This window comes from Patagioenas fasciata, chromosome 9 (assembly GCF_037038585.1).
Source record: "Patagioenas fasciata isolate bPatFas1 chromosome 9, bPatFas1.hap1, whole genome shotgun sequence".
NCBI lineage: Eukaryota > Metazoa > Chordata > Aves > Columbiformes > Columbidae > Patagioenas > Patagioenas fasciata.
The window spans coordinates 6,854,638-6,877,714 of record NC_092528.1 but is presented as its reverse complement, the minus strand read 5'-3'; the positions used below and the strand labels follow the sequence as shown (position 1 = coordinate 6,877,714).

General features: G+C 46.9%; 1 protein-coding gene across 3 annotated transcripts in view; it reads left to right on the top strand.

Annotated features, from left to right (window-relative positions):
* The window catches only part of MAP3K13 (mitogen-activated protein kinase kinase kinase 13), a 69,343-nt gene extending 46,486 nt beyond the window's left edge, over positions 1 to 22,857 (top strand). For all 3 annotated transcript variants that reach the window (XM_065844743.2, XM_071812379.1, XM_071812380.1), the window contains 12 exons: positions 4,367 to 4,550; positions 6,244 to 6,435; positions 7,304 to 7,462; positions 9,572 to 9,730; positions 10,614 to 10,722; positions 11,119 to 11,228; positions 12,363 to 12,479; positions 12,855 to 12,992; positions 13,966 to 14,695; positions 16,209 to 16,279; positions 18,412 to 18,709; positions 19,352 to 22,857. In XM_065844743.2, the coding sequence (XP_065700815.1) occupies positions 4,367 to 4,550; positions 6,244 to 6,435; positions 7,304 to 7,462; positions 9,572 to 9,730; positions 10,614 to 10,722; positions 11,119 to 11,228; positions 12,363 to 12,479; positions 12,855 to 12,992; positions 13,966 to 14,695; positions 16,209 to 16,279; positions 18,412 to 18,709; positions 19,352 to 19,453 (2,369 nt within the window). In that variant the 3' untranslated portion in view covers positions 19,454 to 22,857. The remainder of the gene's footprint in view (positions 1 to 4,366; positions 4,551 to 6,243; positions 6,436 to 7,303; positions 7,463 to 9,571; positions 9,731 to 10,613; positions 10,723 to 11,118; positions 11,229 to 12,362; positions 12,480 to 12,854; positions 12,993 to 13,965; positions 14,696 to 16,208; positions 16,280 to 18,411; positions 18,710 to 19,351) is intronic.
* The last annotated feature ends 220 nt before the right edge of the window (positions 22,858 to 23,077 follow it).

The window sequence follows — 23,077 nt, the reverse complement described above, 5'->3', positions numbered from 1 at the left end:
GTTTTTAAGCAAGGCCGAAACTTCCTGCAGAAGGGACACGGGTGTAGTTACATCGACGGCTCCCAGCAATGCTGTGACTGTCCCACACAAATGCCGCTTTAGCAGGTGAGACTTGTCATCGCCCAGAGCTGCCGAGCCAGCACGTGCCGCCTGGAAAACTACCTGTGAGGCCAAAAGATCATATTTCGCATATAACCGGGACAGCAGATGCGTTGGAGACCGCAGTTTAATATGTGCTTTGATGGCCCACGGGGGACGCTTTCTTTTGTATGAAAGTCGCTAATGAAAACGAGCAGCTGAGCGCGTTGCTGTGTTTGTGGGGCGCACGTAGAGCTCCTCGCCATATGCACAGAAGTGTCACGCTGTTCTCATTGTCATGAGCACGTTTGGAGCTGTAGATTCACGGACGCTTTGCAGTTTGCTATTGGCATTAGGTGCTTCCTGAAAGGGCAATTTTGAAATGGCTACAGATGTGGTTGAGACTGAAGATTAATTGCGATCTGTCTCTGCTGGCCTGTCTGGTTTAGCTGCATCGTCAATGTTTTCACAGTCCAAAAGGAGAGTGAAAAGAAAACAAATCTTTTGTTTCCTCTGGAGCTGATCACCTGGTCAGATCTCTGATGGTAGTAGCACACTTCTGTTACTTAAGGATAAACCCTTTTAAACTGCTTCTGTGCTAAAACTTGAGGATTTTGTCAGAATATTCACGTTCTGTTTTCCAGATGATCTCATTCTTGCTTCTTGAAAATCTTCTTTGTGTGCATTTCATCAGCTCCATACAAGCCAGCAGTTTAGTAATGCTGTATGTGATTGCTTTTCTTTTTACTCTTTTAGCAAGAGCGCAGAGGGTGCAAGGTTTGTGTTTGCAAAGCATTTGGAGAAGACAGTCCGAGGAAATGTCCCTAGCTCCTCCAGCAGTAAAGAGAAGCTTGTGGTGACCTTTTAATCCTGGGAGCTTATTTGCAGCTTTGGGCTTGTGCCACAGATCTATGCAGATGATTTTTTTTTTTCCCCTCTTTATGAAACACTTACTTGAAGCCTGATCCAGGAACAATCAACAACGGGAATAGGAGTCCAGTTGGGACCTCTAGCCCCGGGGGACTTCAGGTTGCCTGTGGATGCTGCTCAGATGCTGCTTGACCCCTGAAATCACTCCTGACTATGTTTTTCCAGTTGTTTGCACTGATTTCTAAAAGCTGTTGAGTGCTGATGGGGAGATTCTTAATTCTTTAATTTGCATCTACCAGTTACTTCATTTGGGTCAGTATGACTCTAGCACTTTATAGTAAGACTTGTTTGTGTTTTCTGAAGACTCATTTGCCTCCTGAGCCATTTCCTTTGGATTAAGAATCTGTCTTGAGGTGCTGTTTTCACCTTCCCTTTCACAAGTTACATGTTTAACGTCAACACACGCATTTTAGTGTAAACCTTGAGAGTAAGGTGCTCTGCAAAGTGTGCTTGTGTGTTTGGGTTTTTTGCAAACCAGAAACGCTTCTTGTCACAATGCCAATGTTGGCGAGTGGCCAGCGCTGGCAAACAGCAAAAATTTGCCTCAAATAGATTGACTCAGTGGCTCAGGCTGCTCCTGTGTTTCTTCCCCACGGGAAACAGATTCCCATCATTCTGCTCAAATGGTTCTTAATCACCTTAGAAACGCAAGCTCTTGCGTAATTCCTGCTGCTATTACGCTTTAATTTGTTTAGGGAAAGCGGCCCACAGGTTCTTCTAGGCCCTGAAGAGTCTGGAATCCAAACTTCTCCATCCTGATAGGAGATATCCTCATCTCTCTGCTGCTGCAAGCCCTGGAGCCCAGGCAACCTCAAGGGGTGTTTGGCCGAGCAATGTTCACAAGCTTAATGAACATGGTGCCATTGAGTCTTGATCAGTGTGTCCAGCTGCTGTTAATTTTCTGGATGGGCACTTTGACTTACTCATCATAGCCACACACCCAAGTTTGTGCAGCTGGTTTATTCAACTGTTTTTTCCGTTTCAAGCTGTTGGTTGAGACGACAGAGATCTCGGCATCGCGTCTTGTGTGCTGCGTTTCTTATTGTACCTGCTGTGTGAATGTGCCGTGGCCGAGACAGCTGGAATTCACCGTTCTTTGCTCCAGGGTGTTGCGGGCTGTTCAGATGGGTCCGGGAGGGCTTTACAGCCTGCTCCAGGTGATGGCCGTGGTCTCGGTTTCCAGCTGCGTTCAGCTGGCGGTGCGTTGAGTCTTCCGTTTTCCAGCCTTACTTGTTGCCCCTCTAGTTGTGTGATACTGACCCTTCCCAGCCTGGTGGCCTCAGGCTCGTCCCAGGGAGCCATAGGCAGCACGTGCGCTGGGTAATTTAGATGTATTGTTTAATCGGTGGCTTTGGGTTGTAGTAGAAAATGCAGGTTCGCACCACTAATGCTGACAAACCCTGGTTTTCACTGTAGTCCAGCGCTTTTCTCCACCGGCAGCATTGGAAAGCTTTTCAGTCCTTGCTATGTGATGGGAGCCAAACGAATCGCTGATGCCCTTTTGACATGTAGCATCGTGCTCCTCTACAGCAAAAGGATTTTAAAAAATGTTTGTCTGACTGTTGCATTCCACATTATATACAGTTTGGCTCTTCGTTCTTGAAACTCCCACTGATTGTTGCTACGCTGAAATATGTTCCCTGCACCATACCCTTAGTGACCAGCGTGCGAGTGGGATGTGGGGAAGGATCTTTCTTACCAAATAAACATGAGGTGACTTGCAGGAGGAAGCGCACGAACTTTTGTTGTGTTTCCAATCGCTCTCTGCCTTTGCCATTGTGGAGGTTAATAGGTAATATTAAGAGCAAATTAGCGCTCCAGGTGATGGGAATATCGCTACCTGTTACTGCTCACTAACTTGGGAAACCGACGGCAATGTTGTGCGCCTTGTGCAGGACAGGCAGTCTGCTTGCATGTGAAGAAACAGCTATTGCAGCACAACAGAGTAGTTGCAGTGTTGCCCACGTAAAAATACTGGTATCAACAAACACAAAAATCGACTGAATTTGCCACCTTCTTTCAGAAGCGATGCATTTGTGAATTAAAAAGGAATGTAGGTGTTCTCAATTCATGAATTTCTTTATTTTCTTCATTTTAAGAATGGTCTTTAAATGTCTAAAGCATCAAATACCAGTAATAAGTGTTGTGACAAAAAATTACTGAAGTTGTTTAGTGAAGAATAACACTAGTATTTTAAAATACTGGAGTGTCCTGTGATCGAGATAGTGGTCACAACATTTCTTGCTTTGGTTTCTGTTAGTTTCTTACATGGACAGGCATTTCTGGCTTTAATATTAAAGGACACGTTTGCTCATAGGCAATATGAGCCTCACGGTGCCATAGCGTTCTTAGAAATTGAGGGTAGGGATCATCTGTGGCAAACCCATGGTTGCTGGGTTTCCTTAGTTATAATGCATTTCAGTTGTGCTGTCTTGATATTTTTGTACGATATAAGGTTGTACGCGGATATATCAGCATGAAAAACAGACTTGTGTGAAGAAACGTGCTTAGGATTGAACTTTGCCCTGCCGAGTCAAAGGAAGTTCTTGCCACGTTGTTGATTTTGTTTGGTAAGCAGAAAGATTTGAGTCAGAATCCGTCCAGAGGCAGTTTGGGCACATAAGTTTCCTTTTGGTGAATCTAAAATGAGCACTTTTGCATAATCCCCGTTGATGAAACGCGGAGACACATCTTTGTAGCGATCGGAAATAGGGACCCGTACAGGCACGAGTTCCTTTTATTTCAGAAATCAATTCAGAAATCAGCCCTCTGGCAGCATCCCTACACCGTGCATGCAGGTACCTAAGAGGAGGAATCCCCTAAACCGATACACACAATATTGGTGTGGGAAAGACCTGTTTCTGTGACTGGTGCTGGTGATTAATGTGCTTTGTGTTGGGTAACGTAGTGGTTGCTGGTCTGTCACCTCTGCACCTCTGTCACCTCTGCAGAGCTGCCACCTCTGACTTTGCATTTCCTATTTTAGGGGGAAAAAAACCCTCAATATATATATTTTTTTGTCAATGTTAATGTTTTTTCAATGTAGTCATGTAGTTTATAAGAGATATCATCATGACTTGATGTTGGAGTTGAGGCCCCGCTCCCTAGAATGCCCATCCTGTGTCCCTGGGATGTTCAGTTGTCGCCTGCTAAGTGTCATATGAGGGGTGGGCTGGGCTGGTGAGCTCTGCCGAAAAGCAGCTGCGAGGATGGAAAGAACAGTCTGGAGGTGACAGTGCTGGGGGGAGTTGCCGTCTGCACCCCCAGAAAAGTCCACCTTGGGATGCAAGCGAGGTGGCAGGTGCTGCGATCTTACCACACAATATTTTTGTGGTCTCAATCTTTTCTCTCATCGCAGACACGTGGGAGGTGCCGTTCGAGGAGATCTCGGAGCTGCAGTGGCTGGGCAGCGGCGCGCAGGGAGCCGTGTTCCTGGGCAAGTTCCGCGCCGAGGAGGTGGCTATCAAGAAAGTGAGGGATCAGAACGAAACCGACATCAAGCACCTGCGGAAGCTCAAGCACCCCAACATCATCGCCTTCAAGTAGGTTGCGAAACTCGTTAAAAATGTACCTTTGATCCAGGGAAGAGCCTGTCATGGAGGCATCTCGTAGTTTTAGGTGAACAAGTTCCAAAACAGACTTCATTCTGACCAGAAAAGTGCAGTCAATAAAACTACTAGAAACAGGGTTTATACAATTAGTTAGTACTCCAACAACATAAAATACAGGTTCGAATATGTTAAGGGTTTTGATTGTGGGGTGACAATAAAACCGTGGCAGATGTATTGTTAACCCCCTCTCCCCCAACTTCCCCCTTCAGCCCCTCCCTCTCCCCTCCTCCCCCTAAGGCCAGGCGATCGGGAGGGAAAGGAGGACAGAGAGAAGAGAGTTGGAAAAGTTAAAAATGTTTTACTAATGCTACTGACAAAATAGAGAAAATTATACAAAATATACAAAACCAATCTTGAAAGTCCCAGCAACTGCAGAGCCGGCACCCGAAGTCCTGGACTGGACTCTGCAGCCAGCCAGAGCTGGATTTAGTCTGTCACTGGGCCTCAGTTCGCAGGGACGGCTTGCAAGGTCCTCTCCTAATGTCGGCCACAAGAAAAAGGGATGAGATCCTCATCCTCTCCCACTTTTATATGAAGTATTCACGTGAATGGGATGTTGTACACAGTTGGTCATTTTCTTGGTTACCTGTTTCTCGTTGCCCCTCTCGCGAGATGTCCATCCCTGCTTATCAATAACTTAACATTCCATTGCTATGTTCACCAAAACATGGATCTGGTTCTCCAGGAAAATGCAGCTGATATGAAGCTTTAGCTGACAGGCAAATTCACTAAAAGAGAAACTTGTTTTTAACAAAACCAGGGCAGGATATCAGTTGAGAACATTATTGGGGTACAGCAAAATAAGAATAATGAGGATCCACAGCATGCATACACACACTCATAAAAAACAAAACCAGAGCCCTCTGACTTCAGGGTACCCACAAGAAATAATCACTCGCCTGGGTTAGGTGAGGACTCATTCAAGGATATATCCAGTAAATAACCACTCACCAAACGAGGAGGTGAGGCGCTCTCGATCCTGGAAAGTCTCCTTAGACGGCGTCCCAGTCTAAGGGGAGGGCTCCAATTCACAGACTTGCTGCTCCGAGAAGACCACTCCAAGGGGGCCTTTGGTGGGAACCCCGTTTTATAGCCTGGTTAGATGTGGCTGTGGGCATTACAACATGGTCCAGAAGCTTTGCAGCTACTCTGGGCACCTCCTGTGCTAATAACCCTGTTGATTGACTCAGGGTCCCGTTACCCACCAGCTGGTGGAGGCAAAATCACCCTGACCCAGGGTAGGGGAGGATGTGACTATCAGCACCTTGGTACCACCCTGGTGCGTATGTGGGGACAGGCACAGTAGGGCACAAAAGGTGCTAAAAGAGCCATCAACTACCCCATTGAAGGGGCAGATCTCAAGGGGATGTGCAGCTGCCACAGAGCCATTCATTTATGTACCCTGGCCAAGATTTTAACAAGCTGTCTGTATGACAACATGCGCGAGCATCCTTCCTTTTAAAACAAGGCTTGTCCTGCCCAAAGCATGCAGGACACATTCCCTGTTTGGGAGAGAGAGCCTTGCGCTGGCACAGTAAATACTAATAGGTTACTCTCCCTTTTGAGAATCGCTCTGGGACTTTCGGTCTCCTGATCCTCACCAGCCGCGTGTTTCCTCTGCCAGGGGAGTTTGCACACAAGCCCCGTGCTACTGCATCATCATGGAGTACTGCGCGCATGGGCAGCTCTACGAAGTGCTGCGAGCGGGGCGGAAAGTCACCCCGCGGCTGCTGGTGGACTGGTCCACCGGGATTGCCAGCGGCATGAATTACCTGCACCTTCACAAGATCATCCATCGCGACCTCAAGTCACCAAAGTGAGTCTCTAGCTTCTTAAACATTGTGGTTGTCTGTCTTTTTTTCTTGAGGAATAGTTTAAAGTTAGGTCAAAAGCATCATTGTAGCCTCATCTAGGTGTCGTGGCCTCATCTAGGTGTTGCTGCTCCAGCAGGGGAATTGGACTACGTCTTTTGAGGTCCCTTCCAATCCCTGACATTCTGGTGATTCTGTGATTATCTTTTTTCAAAGCTGACTCAGAACTAATGAGAGCGAAACTAATGACTCTTATTGGCACTCCCCTCCAGTGCTGCAGCTCAACAAGACTGGAAATCTTACCAGTACCTCACATGAGAAACTGCAGCCAGGAGATATTTCTAATGATTTGATGGTGTCTGGTCCTTTTTGAAAGTTAAATATTCTGTTGCTTTCTCCTTTTTTATTTTTCCTTCTTATTTATTCTTTCATTATTTCCCTGGTTTTCTGGAATGTGTCTTTCTCATTTCTCTGTTGCTTTCTGACTAAAACTATGTGACTGTTTATATTCTTATTCCCTAGATGTTTATCATTATTAGCCTGTGACATGAGTGCTAGAGTTGGGTTATGGTTGGATTCGATGATCCTGAGGGTCTCCTCCAGCCAACATGGTTCTATGATTCTATGATTCCATGACTGTGACTGCCTTAAGATAATACTTTTAGAAAGGCATTTGAAGCAAAAAAACACAGCCACCCCAAAGAAAGTGCGTGCTTTCATTGGAGAAAATGTGTAATCTTCCTTCTTGTGCTGCAGTTGTGAACACGTGGCCTTCACTGTTTGTGTTGATTAAGAAGGGATTTACTCCCTGTGCTTGTTGTGGTACAAGAAATGTTGGAAAATGCTAATTTATATTTTTTTTTCTCCTTCCAGTGTTTTAGTTACACACACAGATGCAGTAAAAATTTCGGATTTTGGTACATCTAAAGAGCTCAGCGATAAAAGTACCAAAATGTCTTTTGCGGGAACTGTGGCTTGGATGGCCCCGGAGGTGATACGCAACGAGCCTGTCTCTGAAAAGGTGGATATCTGGTGAGTAGTATTAACATTTAAGTATCTTCACCTTCTGTTTAACCGCTTGTTTTCCCAGCACTTCCATATTTGGTGCTCTCTTCTCATCCCAGGCACGGGGATAGTTTGCTATAGTTGACCACCTTTTCCTTTCTGCACACTGGCCTTGGCTGTTGTTCCTACAGCCACAGGATTAGTCCAGCAACTCCAACTCTGGATCCAAGAGAGAGGAAACCAGGATACATTGTAAGAGTTTTGAATGCCTATTTCCATCCCATGTGTACTCTGTGTCCAAAAGAACACAAAGCAAGGTTCAGATGTCTGTGATATTAAAAGTCCTTGAGAGCGGACTCAGCCTGGGAGCTCCTTTGAGATGCCTCTCCACAGGTTTCAGGGTCCTCAAGGGAACCGCATCTCTGTTTCTGCCTTGTTATTTCTGCGTATTTGATGTCAGTGGCCAGGACGAGCGCCCTTCTCGCTGCTTTACAGCCAGGATGAGTATTCCTCCTTGTGTTTTTTCCAGGTTCAAGTGCTGTCACCTCCTTTGCTGCTGCAGGTCCAAGCTGCGGGTGGTTCAGAGTCAGACACAGTGCTTTCCACCCTGAGCTTTCTGTTCCTTTAGGTTCAGGAATATTGTGTGGAGCATCATATCCCTCTACTAAGGGCTGTGGGTGCTTCTTTACTGCTTTCTCAGAGACTCAGGGCTGTTGCTCTTTGGTACAAACCTGGAGGTGCCTTTCGTGTGAATTCCTCTCAAGTCTGCTGCAGTGCTGGGTGCTCCAGCTGCTCCTTGACATCCATTCCTCCCCCAAAAGGAGTAAAAGCGACATTCATGAATGCTGACAAAAATGAGAACGGTTCCTAAGCTGCTTATATGCCTGCTCTCTCTCATCTTTAACAGCATGCTAAAAAAAAATAAATCTATAATCGTATCAGAAGTCTTGAAAATCCTTTGTCAGTTCTTAATCATAACAAAGCTGAAACCAGATGGGGTTTCCTGGTAGCTTGTTCAGTCACCTGGATCCCTGCTTTCCTACAGCCCATGGGAAAAAATTTGAGGGGGAAAAAATGTTCAAAATCTGCTTGTTTGGTGTTTGTTTTCCCTGACATAATTTGAAAGTGCAGCGTTTTTCACAAAGTGTGCAAGCACACAAAGTTTCCCAGCTGATGGTTGTTCAGACCCAGGCGGTTTGTCCCTTAGATGTTCTTCTGTATTTAATAAAAGCAACTTGATACCAGTACAAGCCAAAAACACACTTGTTGCTTTTCACCTGGCCTTGCAACCTGGTCCTTAACGTGCGGTAAGATGTTGGTAATGTGTTGGTTCTTGGCAGCATTTTGTTTTTACCTGTTTGGTGTTTCATTGGGTGAAGATGGTAAATAAAACAAAGAACTGTTTGCTGTTATAAAGTAAGGGTTTGGTCCTTACTGGTCATTTCACTAAGGAAGAGAGGCAAGGTGGGTTTTCTTATCTATATCTTTCACTTCTTGTAATAGAGTTATCTTAATTTTTTTCTTTCTTTAGCCTTCCTCAGCACAAAGGAAATATCAGATGAGACTGCGTGCAGTTTTCATATTGACACATATGACTATTGTTGCATTTGTTTCTTCACTTCCTCATTTCAGTGATTGTAGCGATGAGTCTCAAACCCATGAAACTTGTACCTAGGAGTACATGTAACAGCAGAGGGAGCTTTTGACTTCTGCAAAACAAAAGCCCACAGACCACAACCTTTGGTTTGTTGTCTCTAAGACACTAACCAGTTCTGTCTGTCCTGTAGTAGTTCTGTTCTTACCAATAAAACCAGACAAAAGTCTGGCAGAAATAAGGTTTAATCTATAACAAAAAAGAAGTACTTTCAGGATTTTTTAAATCTCAAAAAGAAATAGGAAAGGGTTGGTGAAGTCCAGTGTGGTTTGGTGTTCGGCCCAGCGCTGGGGCAAAGGACGAAGAGTTACTCGGTGTGTGAAATAGTTAAAGGAACACTGTTGCACCTACTCACAATTTCAGATCAAACCTATCTAGTTCTCTGTTTCACCAATCAAACTGTGATTTTTCCAAGCTCCATATGTTTCTGTTGAATTGAATTCACGTGGATTTTTTTTTCTCCTGGTTTATTTCTTCATCAGGTCATTTGGGGTCGTTTTGTGGGAGCTGCTCACTGGAGAGATTCCCTACAAAGACGTGGACTCTTCAGCCATCATTTGGGGAGTGGGCAGCAACAGCCTTCACCTTCCTGTCCCTTCCACCTGCCCCGATGGCTTCAAAATCCTCATGAAGCAGACCTGGTAAGAGCCAGGAGTGTATGTAATCTTCCAGCATTTCCCCACTCCATGAGTTTTACTGATGGCACGAAGAGGGAAAAGAGGCCAGAGCATCTCTGGACCTTTTCAGGTGGCTGTTTTACCCTGGCCCTGAGCTGTTGCAGTGTTGGTGCACAGACTGCTCTGCCTGGCTACAAACAGCAGGAGCAGTCTGTGCAGCTCTGAATAGCCGGTCCTTACACTTTTATCCCCACCTAGTGGAAGCAGGGGAATTTGGAAATTAACAGGATAATGAGCTGGGAACTGTTTCTTCTTGACAAACAAATTAGGAACAGTTTCAGTATCCTGTCTTTCACTTTGTCTTCATGTTACCCTATTTTAAATGGTTTTAATCTCTTTTTTTTTTCTTCAGAATACATCATCAAAATTGGGTGTTGGTCTCTTCTCCCAAATAGCAAGTGATAGGACAAGAGGAAACGGCCTCAAGTTGTGCCAGGGAGGTTTAGATTGGATGTTAGGAAGAAATTATTCCTGGAAAGGGCTGTTGGGCATTGGAACAGGCTGCCCAGGGCAGTGCTGGAGTCACCATGCCTGGAGGGGTTGAAAAGGCGTTTAGACGAGGTTCTTAGAGACATGGGATAGTGCCAGAGAAAGGTTATGGTTGGACTCGATGATTCTGAGGGTCTCTCCCAGCTGAAATGATTCTATGATCACAAACCAAAAACTGAATACAAACCAACTCTAGCACAATAAACTCGTATTCAGCAAAAGAGAAAACAAGAAAAGCTCCTTTAATCTGCCAGCTACACAATTCAGTGTGTATGTTCTGTCAAAACCCCTTTTGGAAGGGCAGGAGAAGCCAGCAATGTTAACCTCATCTCACACTTGCGTGTCTGTTTTACTGCAGGCAGAGCAAGCCCCGGAACCGTCCCTCTTTCCGGCAGACACTGATGCACCTGGATATCGCATCTGCTGATGTGCTGGCCACTCCTCAGGAAACCTATTTCAAATCCCAGGTGAGCAGAGAATGGTTGGACAGCCTTGGGGTGGGCCTGGGGAAATGGGTGCATTTATTAAAGCTGCAAGAAGCAAGGACTCCAGGGGTGAATCAAGTTAGTATCACCCTAGTGACAGTCATCGTTGTCACGAATATACATTTCCGAATCATAAGCCTATCTGTTTACTTTAAACAGCAAAAGGAAAGAAAATGTTGTCTAATTGGAGCACAAAATTAGAAATACCACGTGAAAATGCTGAAGCTAAATGTGCTGCAATGTTGTTAGCCAAAATAATTCAGTTAACAGAAACACATTTTCAACCCAAACCTGTAATTTTCTGCAGAATGTTGCCCAAGAGTTTTTCTTTGGGATCACAATCCTTTGTAAATACCTGAAAATAAATTGCTTCCCTAGGCTGAATGGAGAGAAGAAGTGAAGAAGCACTTTGAGAAAATTAAAAGTGAAGGAACTTGTATCCACCGGCTAGATGAAGAATTGATTCGGCGTCGAAGAGAAGAGCTGAGGTCTGTTGACAGTCTTTTATGTTTGCTGCTCGCTTTTTCCATCCAGCCTTCTCTTCTCCCACTAAACGAGACTGGGTCCCTCCGCTTTTCTTCTTCTTCTTCTGCTCCTGCCCCTGACTGTTTTTGTGCTCCTGTTGTACTGAGGACCCCTAAACAGGACTCAGTATTCCTGGTGGCATAAATTTGGGCAGCCTAAATTCCTTGTGAGTCCAGAAACAAGCTGAGGGAAAACTATAGAGAGAGACGCAGCGGGAACTGTCCCAGCACTTGGGTGATCTGAACAGTTTGCTCCAGGCAAGAGGAGCAAAGGCTTGTGTGTTTACCAGGGAATATTTCTGCCCCAGTTTTGGTGTTTGTACTAACAGCACTGAAGCAGGTACATCCATCTCAGTGGAAAATGCATCTTGCAGTTTGCCGTGAGCTTTCTCGGCTCTGATACCTTCTTTGGAATCGTTATCTCCAGAGAAGTTAACACACTATCAGCCCACTGACATTTGTTTTGAACATTAAACCAACTTAAAAGTGAAAGCAGAATGTTTATTTAGGAAAGTGTTATCTTCTGGGATATGTATTTGCAAACACAGTTACAACAGGGCAACATCAACCAGCAAGTAGCAGTTCTGTGTCAAACCTGTGAAACCGAAGGAAACCTTGTTCAGCCAGTTGGATGGATTAATAGTTGCTGATCAGTGTTCCCCAGCCCTAGGGAGTTTTGGATGGTCACATCTTTCAGCTGGGATTCAGTACTGCTGTAGGGCAATATTTCTCTTTGTGAAATACAAACAGATGACTTCTTCCTCTGTTTCTTTAGAAGGCGACTTAGTTCCTTCTCTGTGCAAACAGGACCATCAGGCGTTGGCTAAAGGGCTTGTGGAGGTGTATGAGGTGTTTGCAGTTTCTCTAGCGAGAAGGTTGCCACTCTTTCAAGACTGTTAATTGCTTTCAGAATCATTCATTGCTGTATCAAGCTCTTAATTGTCATTTACTGTTAGCTCTGTCTGGGATTAAGTACAATACAATTAGCAAATTTGACTGTTAGAAGGCCTTTTCCTAAAGCACCTGTACTTCTCCTTTATTCTTTTCTCTTGGTCCGTGGACATCAGATTGTGGAATAATGACTTTTCCGATTTTCAGACATGCACTGGATATCCGCGAACACTATGAGAGGAAGCTGGAGCGAGCCAACAACTTGTACATGGAGCTCAGTGCGATCATGCTGCAGCTGGAGGTCCGGGAGAAGGAGCTCATCAAGTATGTGTCTGGGCATAATGACATATGTGTACAGGAGCTAAAAAACAGTGCTTCATTTCTAAACCGCGTAGTGATTGTAGATTTAGTGTCCCCTGACAAGCTTCTAGGGTAAAGAAAGAGAAAAGCAGTGCTGCTTCTGGACTGTGATCCAGGTCCCTGTTCCAACTGCCTGATCTCTGCAGAGAGAATTCAGAAAACGCCGGCGTCCTTTCCCAGAACAGCACGTTGTGTTGCACCAGCCGTGGCTGAGAAACAGGCTCACGGTGGAGCTGTCTTTCTGTCCAGCAGGAGCTGCAGTTGGATAGAGAGAGAACTTGTCTGTCTGTTGCGTTGTGTGTTTGGTTCTTATTTTATTTTTCTTCCCCAATGTTTCAGGAGAGAACAAGCAGTGGAAAAGAAATACCCTGGGACTTACAAACGCCACCCGGTCAGACCAATAATCCACCCCAACACAGTGGAGAAGCTGATGAAGAGGAAAGGGGTCTCCCATAAACCAGGCAGCCAGACTAAACGGTAAGAATTAACAAGCTGTGCCAGGAGCCAGCAGTCGATCCTCACTGAGATGAGCAGGCAGCTTATGTCCCTTTGAGTCCAATGACAACACAAGACAAAGGGGGGTTCACTCTTGGGCCTGGTCTGATCCTCAGAACCACTGTTGTTTAAGTACCTGAAGGTGAAAGGGATGGATGCTACCGTCCCTTCTGCCTGGGCAGCCCTCTGGAACCACTTGGTCCATGAGGTATTTTCACAGATGATGCTGCTTTGACAGGAGATGTCTAATGTGTGTCTCGAATTCCTGCCTGTCCAAGCTCAGAGCAGTTAGATCATCCTTGACTTGAGTGGTAATTAGCAGGGTGAGGGACTGTGAAAACCAGCCAGTCCTCAGGGAGGATGAGTTAGTTGTTGAGGAATTAAATTGGGATTTGAGATTTGGGAATTCATGCTGTCCTTTCAGCTATTTCTCTTCTGCATGACTTTCAGAAAATAAGATTTCTTTTCTTAAAGAGGAGCTGTCTATTTTATTCCTCTCTTTTCTGGGATTTCTGGGAGTTAGAGAGTCCTGATTACCAACGAATAATCACTTCTGAATTAATATCCACATGTGCTTCTGAAGTGAGCAGGCTGATAACCATCAGCAGATTGGGACCCTATTGTGCTGAGCATTGTATATGCACGCAGAGACGTGCCCTACACCAAGGTCTTACGAGGGAGCTATTTTGGGAGCAGAACAGCAAAATGAGAGTGGAAAAAGGAGAGTATGTGGCAGATATTGGAAAAAGCCGCAAGAAAGGAGTGTAGAACGTGATGGGCTGAACAGAAAGGACATTGAGTGGAGAGGATCAAATGCAGAAGTTAAACAGCTGAGGGGAGCCTGTAGATTTTTAGAAAGAAAACGTGCTTGAGGCTACAGCTGCCTCTTCAGCCCAGCTCCCAGCCCGTGCCATTTTTGTGGTTAAATGTGTGCATTCTGCTCACTGTCCCTCAGCCCAGATCTGCTCAAGTCAGAGGGCATACCCAGCACAGAAGCAGCATCCAACAGCTCCCCAGTCTCAGGAAGTCCCAAAATGTCGACGCCGAGCGGCAAAACCCGCTACCGCAGCAAGCCCCGCCACCGCCGAGGGAACAGCAAAGGCAGCTACAACGATTTTGCAGGGATCTTGAAAAACCAGCCAGCGCAAGACGATGCACCCCCGCCTCCACCTCCTAATCATTCTCATCACCCCGGTGTACTGCAGCAGCATCCCCACGGCCATCACTCGCGGCTCCATGCCCATGGACAAGATATCGCCAACTGTGCAAACAACTTACGGTACTTTGGCCCCGCAGCCGCGCTGCGGAGCCCCCTCAGTAACCATGCGCAGAGGCGGATGTCGGGGTCCAGCCCCGATCTCATCTCCACCGCCATGGAAGCAGATTGCCGGCGCAGCTTGGAGAGCGAAGAGAGCAAAGCCGATCGTTGGGAGTGTTGCGAAACAGATCCGTACAATTCCTGCCTGCAGTGCAGGGAAGAGGACAGTGGTCAGGTGCAGATGTCGTCTGTTGAGACGGGGATGAGCCGTTCTCAGTCGCCAGCGCCCGCTTCCCTGTACGAAAACGCGCAGTTCATTGAGAAACTGGAGGAGGAGGAGGCGTTCGGCACGGCAGCGGCCGCGCTTGGCTCTCCCCAGCACGGGGCTTCCTCAGTGCTGCCTTGCAAAGCAAGACCCCTTCAAAAGGTAAGGCCAAAGCACAGTGTTTTGGAAAAAAAAAGAACAAAGTTTGCTCCCCTTTTCTCTCCCTGTCAAAAGCAGCTGTGAGTGCCCCATCCCTGGGAATGTTCAAGGCCAGGCTGCATGGGGCTTTGAGCATCCTGGTCCAGTGGAAGCCCCCATGGCAGGGGATTTGGAACTAGGTGATGTCTAAGGTCCCTTCCAACCCCAACAAGGTGACAGCATAGGCCAGTGTCTGGGGATAGGACGATAGCAAAGCCATGTTTCCCATGCACAGAGCAGCAAAGTTACATGGACGGCTTTATCTTAAAGAGATCATGCTTACCTGAACTTTGCTTTGTGATCTAGGCATACTTCCCAAGTCAGTTTTATTGAGCAGTACTGTAGGCGTTTTGGAGCATACTGCTAACAATGAGGGTTGTCAGATGTGGTTTTGATAGGGCCTGGTTCTGCTACTTGCAATTCAGCCTGGTTTTTGTTTGAGCTGAAACCTGGTCTCCTGCATTGTTATTGAAACAGTCTCAAAACGTTTTCAAGCCTTTCTGAAAACAAAGGAAGGGACAAATGCATTCTTCTGTTGTTTCTAAATATCATGTACCAGTTGTATTGAGAATCTGCACCACTGCTGTTCCTCGGAACAGAAATTCGACATTTGCTGTGGTCTTGGAGACGTGCCTTTTGCTGCACCTGCCAGAAACCGCCCCCCTTGATTAAACATCATAGTTCTCATGTATTTTGTGAAGATGTTACAAGAGTCAAAATGATGTTACAGCACAGCTGTACAGAAACAGCTTTTCTTCATTCCTCCTCCTTCTAATCCAGGTGGTGAGAGAAGTAGGAACCGGTCTGAGTGAAGTCAAAGATCAGGAAAACTGGGCCTGGGTGGAAAAGTGAAGGTAAAGAGGATGAGCACCAGGCCAAGAGTGTGATTTGAGCCCAGAATAAAGGGAGGAGGAGGAGGAGAACCTCGTATTACAAGTGGATGGGATGAGATAGAGGCTGAGTCTGAACCAGCGGTTGGCAGGTGGGGTAGGATAGAAGGAGGCTGAAAAAAACAGGAGCGGAGGAGTGGGTTTCGATGGGAAAAGGAGAATAAAAGGCTCTGTGCTCACTGGGGTGAGCATCCCCCATCCTGCTCTGGAGAAAAGGGTCGAAATCGTGAAGCCAAGAGTGCCAGATCAGCTCAGTAATTTATGTGGATGTCAGCGTGATGCTAATTACTTGATTTGCTTCTGTAAAAATCCGGAACGCTATGTACTCAGTGCCTTCTAAAGTACTCCAGTGTATTTCAGTCAATCACTCCAAATTCCGAAATGCCAGCATTCAGACTGCCTGAATAATGTCCTGGTAAGAAGATGTCTGACTCAGTCTTCCCTGATATGCAGGTTATTTTCTGGTCTAGATTGCTGCAGCCCGTTGACACAGCGACTTTGTCCTGCAGGACCAAGGGGCAGCCACGTAGTTGCATGTTTTGCTCTTTCACAAACGTGACCCCATTCTTGTCCTTGTTTTCTGCCAGAGCGGTGATGACTCTTCGGAGGAGGAAGAGGGCGAAGTAGACAGTGAAGTGGAGTTTCCTCGTAGGCAAAGGTAAAAGGTGAATTCACTCTGATCTCTCTTTGGTGGGGCAAAACGCAGGAGGAGAACTGTCAGAGCAGCTGCACACCAGCTTTGAAACGGGAAGGTGCTGGCAGAAGAACAGGATCGCAGTCAGTCTGCCCCCAGTGATCCTGCATGTTCCCCCGCAGTTTTCAGCCTGTTCTGAGATGTTTTCTCCAGCACAGCTTTTCTGCTGCAGGCTGTTTGTAGCACAACTTGATCGCATTTGATAACATTATTCAGCCTATAAAAATAAGCTGCTGTGTCTGTTTCACCAGAACCAGACTTGCTGGATGTGGGACCCTTTGTGAAGTCTTTCAGATGTTGTTTATTATCTGTTGCTGCACTGGGACTGACCCCAGCGTCTTCGTGGTGGAATTCAAGTAGAATTAAGAAGCAAGATTAAAGAGAATTAACAATTCAAGAGAATTCAAGAGTAGAATTAGGTGACAACACAGCAGATCAAATTTGGTGGTGTTGCCTGTAAAATAAGAGACTTGAACGAGTGTTCCTCCCTAAACATATGTCATAGCGAGCATTACGGTCCTGTGCTCGGCACAGGGATCATGGAATTGGTGAAAGCTTGGTGAAAGCAGCTGCTTGAAGTGCAGAAGTGATCCAGTGGGCAAAGAGGTGAAGGGTTGTTAGGAGAGGAGCAGAAAAGAAAATAAAAGCTGCTGTGCCGTTGGATACATCCACAGCACACCTGCAGCTTGAATCCTAAATGGCACCCCGGCTCAGAGACCGTGGCAGAATTTGAAAAGGCACTGAGAAGTGTGACAAGAATGGTTAGACATGATTTCTGTAGGAGAAGAGATTAAATCCATGAGAAATCTTTTCTGGCAGGAGGAGAAGCAATACTGGAAGTGCATGAAATTGTGAGTTATGTGGAGAAAACAGACGAGGAATGATTCCTCACATTCATCTCACGGACACCTAGTGAAGCAAACAGGGGGCGGTAAAATGAACAAAAGGAAGTGCTGTTGCCATCCAAAATGCTTTGAGGTGTGGAGTTCATTGTCAAGGGATGCTGTGGAAATCAAAACAAAAGCCATAAGTGTTAAATTTCTGGAGCGTAGATCCATCAGTGGCTGTTGAGCACCTTTGCCTGGTTTGATCTGCAGCTCGGGAGTGTGATCTGAACGCTGCAAACCAGAAGATCTGCAGGAGGAAACAGGCGCTGTCTGCACGCCCTGTTCTCCTGCTTTTCCCAGGTGATTTCTTCCTGCTTAGGGCTGGAGGCAGAACGCTGGGCTAGATGAGTTTTCTGACTTACACGGTTCTTGAGTTATTATTGCTGCTGCTGTCATTTGCTAACTTGGAAGACAAATTGCCTTTTCTGAATTCAGTGTGATGACCTGTTTTGGGTCTCCTGGCACGTTCAGTATTTTGTACCATTACTGTTGAATCCTGGCATGAGGCGATTTCCACATTCAAGTAACTGTGAGCTTTATGTTTTGAGTGCACTGGGATCACTGCCAGGTGGTGCAGATATTCCCAGCTGGATTAGTTTGAACCCAACCTTTCTTTGGGAAAAGGACTGTTGAAGAAAAATACGCTCCATGAACATGAAGCAGACAAGACCAAATAAGAACAGATGAATCTAAAGATGCATATCTTGAACTAAATCGTTGAAAAGGTGGTAGATTTCCGCAGCTCTGAGATGTGAAAGGCAGCCCCACATTTGGCAGAGCTCTCTCTGCCAGCCTTGCAGAGCAGTTCTGACTCAGCTGGAGACGTGTTCTTAGGGTGGGAAGAGGCTCTAGGAGGGTTGATGTTAAAAAGGGATGGGACCTGTTTTGCTCAGAGGCATCTTTGAAGTATGGAGCCCTTATTCCAGCATGGAGAAGCGGCCAGGCAGGATCGTGTGTGCTGTGCCTGAGCACATGCCAGCTAAAAGCACAGGTGCAAAAATCTGCTTTGCTGCAGAAAGGAAGAGGTTTGCTGGGGGAACCTGTGTGAGGACATAGTGGTCACTCTGCATTCACTACACTACTGATGTTGTGAGGGTTTCGATTATGACCGGTTGTAGCAGAGCAGCTGAACACAGCACCGCAGAAATTGCTTTTCCTCTGCAGACATAGGCACTGTGACACAAACTGACCTTCTCTCCTGGTTTGCAGACCTCACCGCTGCATCAGTAGCTGCCAGTCCTACTCAACCTTCAGCTCAGAGAACTTCTCTGTGTCCGATGGAGAGGAGGGGAACACGAGCGACCATTCGAACAGCCCGGATGAGCTGGCGGCCAAGCTGGAAGATGAGCTGGCTGAGAAGCTGGAGGACATGCTGTCCCAGACTCCAGAGATCCCCATTGAAATCTCCACCCAGTCTGACGGGCTTTCAGACAAAGAGTGTGCTGTGCGGAGAGTCAAGACTCAGATGTCTCTGGGCAAGCTTTGTGTGGATGAACACAGCTGCGAGGTGAGTTGCAAGTTCGGTGATCCCCTCTTATGTTATGGAAAGGAATCCAAGGGCCAGAAAGTTGGATGAGTGCCTGGGAAACGCTGTGGTAGATGTACTATGGCAAAGCAGCTGCTTAAACACCCTGTCTTTCTCATACCTGGCCAGATGAGTAGATGGGGGAAAGCAGCACAAAACAAGCTGACCATAATTTGCTGGTCAAGATGAGCATGATATTGAGAGGTCATCAGATTTGCAGTCGCATTAAATGGGGTAAAAAATAGCACATAAAGTAGATAATGAAACAGAATGGATATGAAAAATCCGTCGGCAGCCTTGCTGGCGAAGCTAGAATGATTTTCTGCCTTCTGCTGTCTTTCAATTGCTTGGGAGGGGTAGGGCAGAGCATGCTGCACCATCTTCTCATGACTCCATAAGGTTTGCTAGTGCCTGAGCAGGCGTTTTTCTGCTGTCCCCTCTCCGAGGGGACACAAGTGACCTTTGGCAGGGCGATCGTGTGCTGTTGCCGTCTCTTCTGCGCTGCCAATCTCTGCTTTTTGCTGGTGGTGACCTTTGCCTGCCTGAGGTTCCAGATTAGGATGGCACGGTCGATCTGCCGCACAGAACGTTGCTCATGTCTCCCCCTTTCCTTTTGCTTTGCAGAACCCAGCACAGTTTGGAGAATCAGACTGTGACTCTTCTGAAGGGGAGTGTTCTGATGCCACGGTCAGGACCAATAAGCCCTGCAGCTCTGCTACTTGGTAATACGGATCTCCCCCACAGCTCCCTGATACTGGCATTTTGATTTCCCTGAGGTTCCACTTCATTCCCCTTCATCACACTACAGGAAGAGAAGATGCTTCTCCTCCCCACCCCAGCAGTGATTTGCAATAACCCGAATCTCTGGAAAATGTCCAAATGAAATTAATTCTCTTTGAGCATTTCAATCAAGAATGGCAGGGATGTATTTTATTGAATAATCTAGTTACTGTAACATGGATATTTATTTTTTTGACATTTTAACACTTTTTACTGTAAAGAGTGGATTGTATTTATAGACACACAGACTTGTTGCAAAAAAAAACAAAACAAAAAAAAAGTTCAGAAAGCAAGCACATAACAGAGAAACATCCTGGGAGTCCTGCCTGGACAGCTTTGCATACGAACGCGGGGGATTCTCTTGCTGCTTTCGCAGGGGACCAGGCCTCGTGGCCCTGAAGATTGGAGAACAGATCAAGAACACTAAACCACTCAGTCTTAGCAAACGAGGAAGCATAAAAAGACCTTCCTACAGGGTAACCTGTGAACAAAGCGTATTCAGTAGAGCCAGCTGGGTCGTTTTTAATCAGAAGGTGGACATGTTCCTGGAGAGAACTGGTACCGAGGTGCTAACATCCAGGGTCTTCTGAGTCGATACATCCCCAGGAATGTAATAGTGGGTTTTATTTTAAGGATTTTTAGTTTCTTTTTTTTTAATCAGCATTTTGTTGTGAGATCCTGCAAATTTATTCTAACCTCGTCCTCTCGAGAATTGGTATAAGAGCACTTGTTAACATCATCCTTGCTTCACTCGATCTCCAGTTGAGCAGGGAAACCTCTTCCAGACACAGTGTGCCATTTCCCAGGTTACTTCCTCCTCTTACCTCCTGCTTCAGTCAGTCAAAGAAATCAATCAAGTCAGCGTTGGAAAAGCAAGAACTTGCACGTTCTGCAGAGCCCGAGCGCTCTTCTGGGGAGGAACCCGGAGATGCCCGTACTGGATGTGGAGCAGCAGTCTCTCACCTACCGCAGCACCGAAAACCAGCAGAGAGCTGTGTGGTGAGGGGGAAGACTGGGATTCGCTGGCCCGGATAAGAGCATCAGCCCCACTCCATCTCCTTATTCCCTGTGCGTTCTCGAAGGCATTAGCAGCTGCCTGCCCTTCGCGTCAGGCTCTGTGCAAAGCAGGTGGGTGGCTGCAGCACAGCCATGTCTCGGGTGGACCCTGAGCCCACTGCTCCTCCTTCGAGCTGAAACTCTGCAGGTGAAAGCGAGGACAGGACTGGTACGTGACAGGCCGAGGCATTGGCAGATGAGAAAAAGTTGTTTTCTGATAGAACTCATAGTGCCTTCCCTTCAAACCCTACTCTTCTAAATCAATATTTAAAGAGAACAAAACGATAGAGCACGTTTCCCCCAGCCCCACCCCTTAGTTGCGTCCCCCTGCGAGAGCTTTCCCTGTCCCTTCCCGGTGTGGAAGATGAACGGCAGGAATGGACCATGGACAGGTACTTCTGTTGCTTCTTTTGTTTACATTTTATGTTAAAATATTGGTTTGAATTTAACTGTGGTAATTTATAGCCTCACGGCAAAATGAAGGAAGATGTCTTATACAGAGAGCAGTATTGTAATGAGTTAAATTATCCCATATTTTTAAATTTTTGTAGCTGGACTACACACAGATCTTAAGTTATGATGTTGTTTTATTATTTATTATAATTTCTGTAGATCAGAAGGTTGGCTTCACCGCTAGCGCAGCTGTAATCTGTTTGTGTGACATTCCCATCTCCCTGCTCGCTGTGGGGTGGGAGCAGAGCTGGGCTCAGCCGCTGTCGGGAGTCGCTGCCTCTCGTGATTTCCAAGTTGCACCGGGGCAGAGAACCTGTCAGGGCTGGTCTGAGAGGGGTGGATGCTATCAGCCCCTGGGATATTCCTCGTGGTCCATGTTGCATTTGCTTGTGTTGCCGGTAGACCTGGCAGCCCCCGAGCTCGTGGGGAAGGGTGATCAGGGAGCAAGTGGCTTTGGAATTGGTCACAAAGTGAATAAGCATTACAAGATCCCCAGGCAAGAGCACCCAAAAGGACAAGTGGAGAGGAGGGTGGGTGTTCCAGGCAGCGGGTATGAGATTGGGGTGGCCAGCAGTGGGTCTGAATGGTGGGTCACCAGCGCAGGACCAAACAGGCTCCTGGGGAGGGAGCAGCAATGCTCAGCTTTGGGCGAAAGTAGATGGGAGTGAAGCTCTTTCCTGCCTTGTTTCTTGTTCCCTCGCTCTTCCCCTCTCTCATTTCTCCTCCCAGATGTTCTCTGTCTCTTGACAGGGTCAGAGGTGGCTTTGCTGTTGTGGTGCGATGGGGCTTTGGGTTGGAAGAGGTGGTGCAGATGGTTTCTCAGGAGGCTGGAGGCCAGGGTGGGGGCATTTAGCAGTGAACTGTGTGCACCTAACACACACAAAGAGGAAAACCAAAGTATTGCATAAAGAGAGGCTGAGAACTACCATCAAACGTCCCCCACAGCAGAGGATGCTCAGGCCTGTCAGTCTCTGTGCAGGGATTTCAATCTGCTATGATTCAGTCCCTAAAAAAAGATCCCAGAGGGGTTTTGGTAGCTGTGGTTTCTGCTTAGAGGTCCTCCACCATGTGGTGAAGCTCCTCTGGGCTTGCAGAGAAGCGTAGAAGCTTTGATGTGAGGGACTTTGGGACCCATGAGCCAATTCTTCCCTGTCCTTGCCCAGGGACGCACTGGCCCGTTCTGGCAAAGCAGAGCCGAACGCTCCCGGTTCCCTGCTGTCTAGTTTCTTTACGTGCCCAGGTCACTGCACTGTGTTGCTCCTCCTAACCGCTGCCTGCTCTGCAGCATCCCTCTGGGGCTGCCCCCCTTGTCTAAACGCATCCCCCGTACCCGTGGAGATGTAAGCCAGCCTCCCCCTGCACACGTCTCCTTCCTGGGATGGTTGCCGTCAGTTCCGTGGGGGCTTAGATGGGCATTTTCCTTAGTGAAACCCCCCCAGAATTGCAGACGTGATCTCCATGTTGCTGCCCTAGCGCCTCGGCCGCGGTTCATGGGGCCGAGAGGTGTAAATTCCTCCTGGCAGTGACACCGCGTTCGCAGGACAGCAGTAAACCGCGGTTCCCTTTGCAGCATCCCGCGTACTCCGGTGCAGTTCTTGCGGCTGCTGACAGCTCCTGAACACTAGATTTTTCTCCCAGAGCTGAATGTTGCCTTCCCCACCGTCGTGTTAAGTAACCATTTCATCTTGGGCCCTGTCCAGTAGTGTTCATCTCTCTCCTCCCTGCTCTGTGGACTCCTGATACAAACTTGATTTTTTTTGTATTGAACAGTGTACAGTGATGGAAACAAGAATGACTATCAAAGCAAACAATGCATGGAATAAAAAGCCAGTGTACTTCAACGCTTCTCAGGCTGGTCTGGTGATCTGGGAATGGTTCTTCTTGTACTTTGGGATAATGTCACAAAGCCTTATAATAACAAACACCATGTTAGCGAGCAGGTTGTTGTTCAACTGAACTGGAGCTACTGGGAGCTCCAAGGAGCAGGGCAGAGGCTCCAAGCACCCAGGTGTCCCTGAGCCCTTGGCCTTTGCTCCTGTCAAATGAGTGGGTTTTGGAATG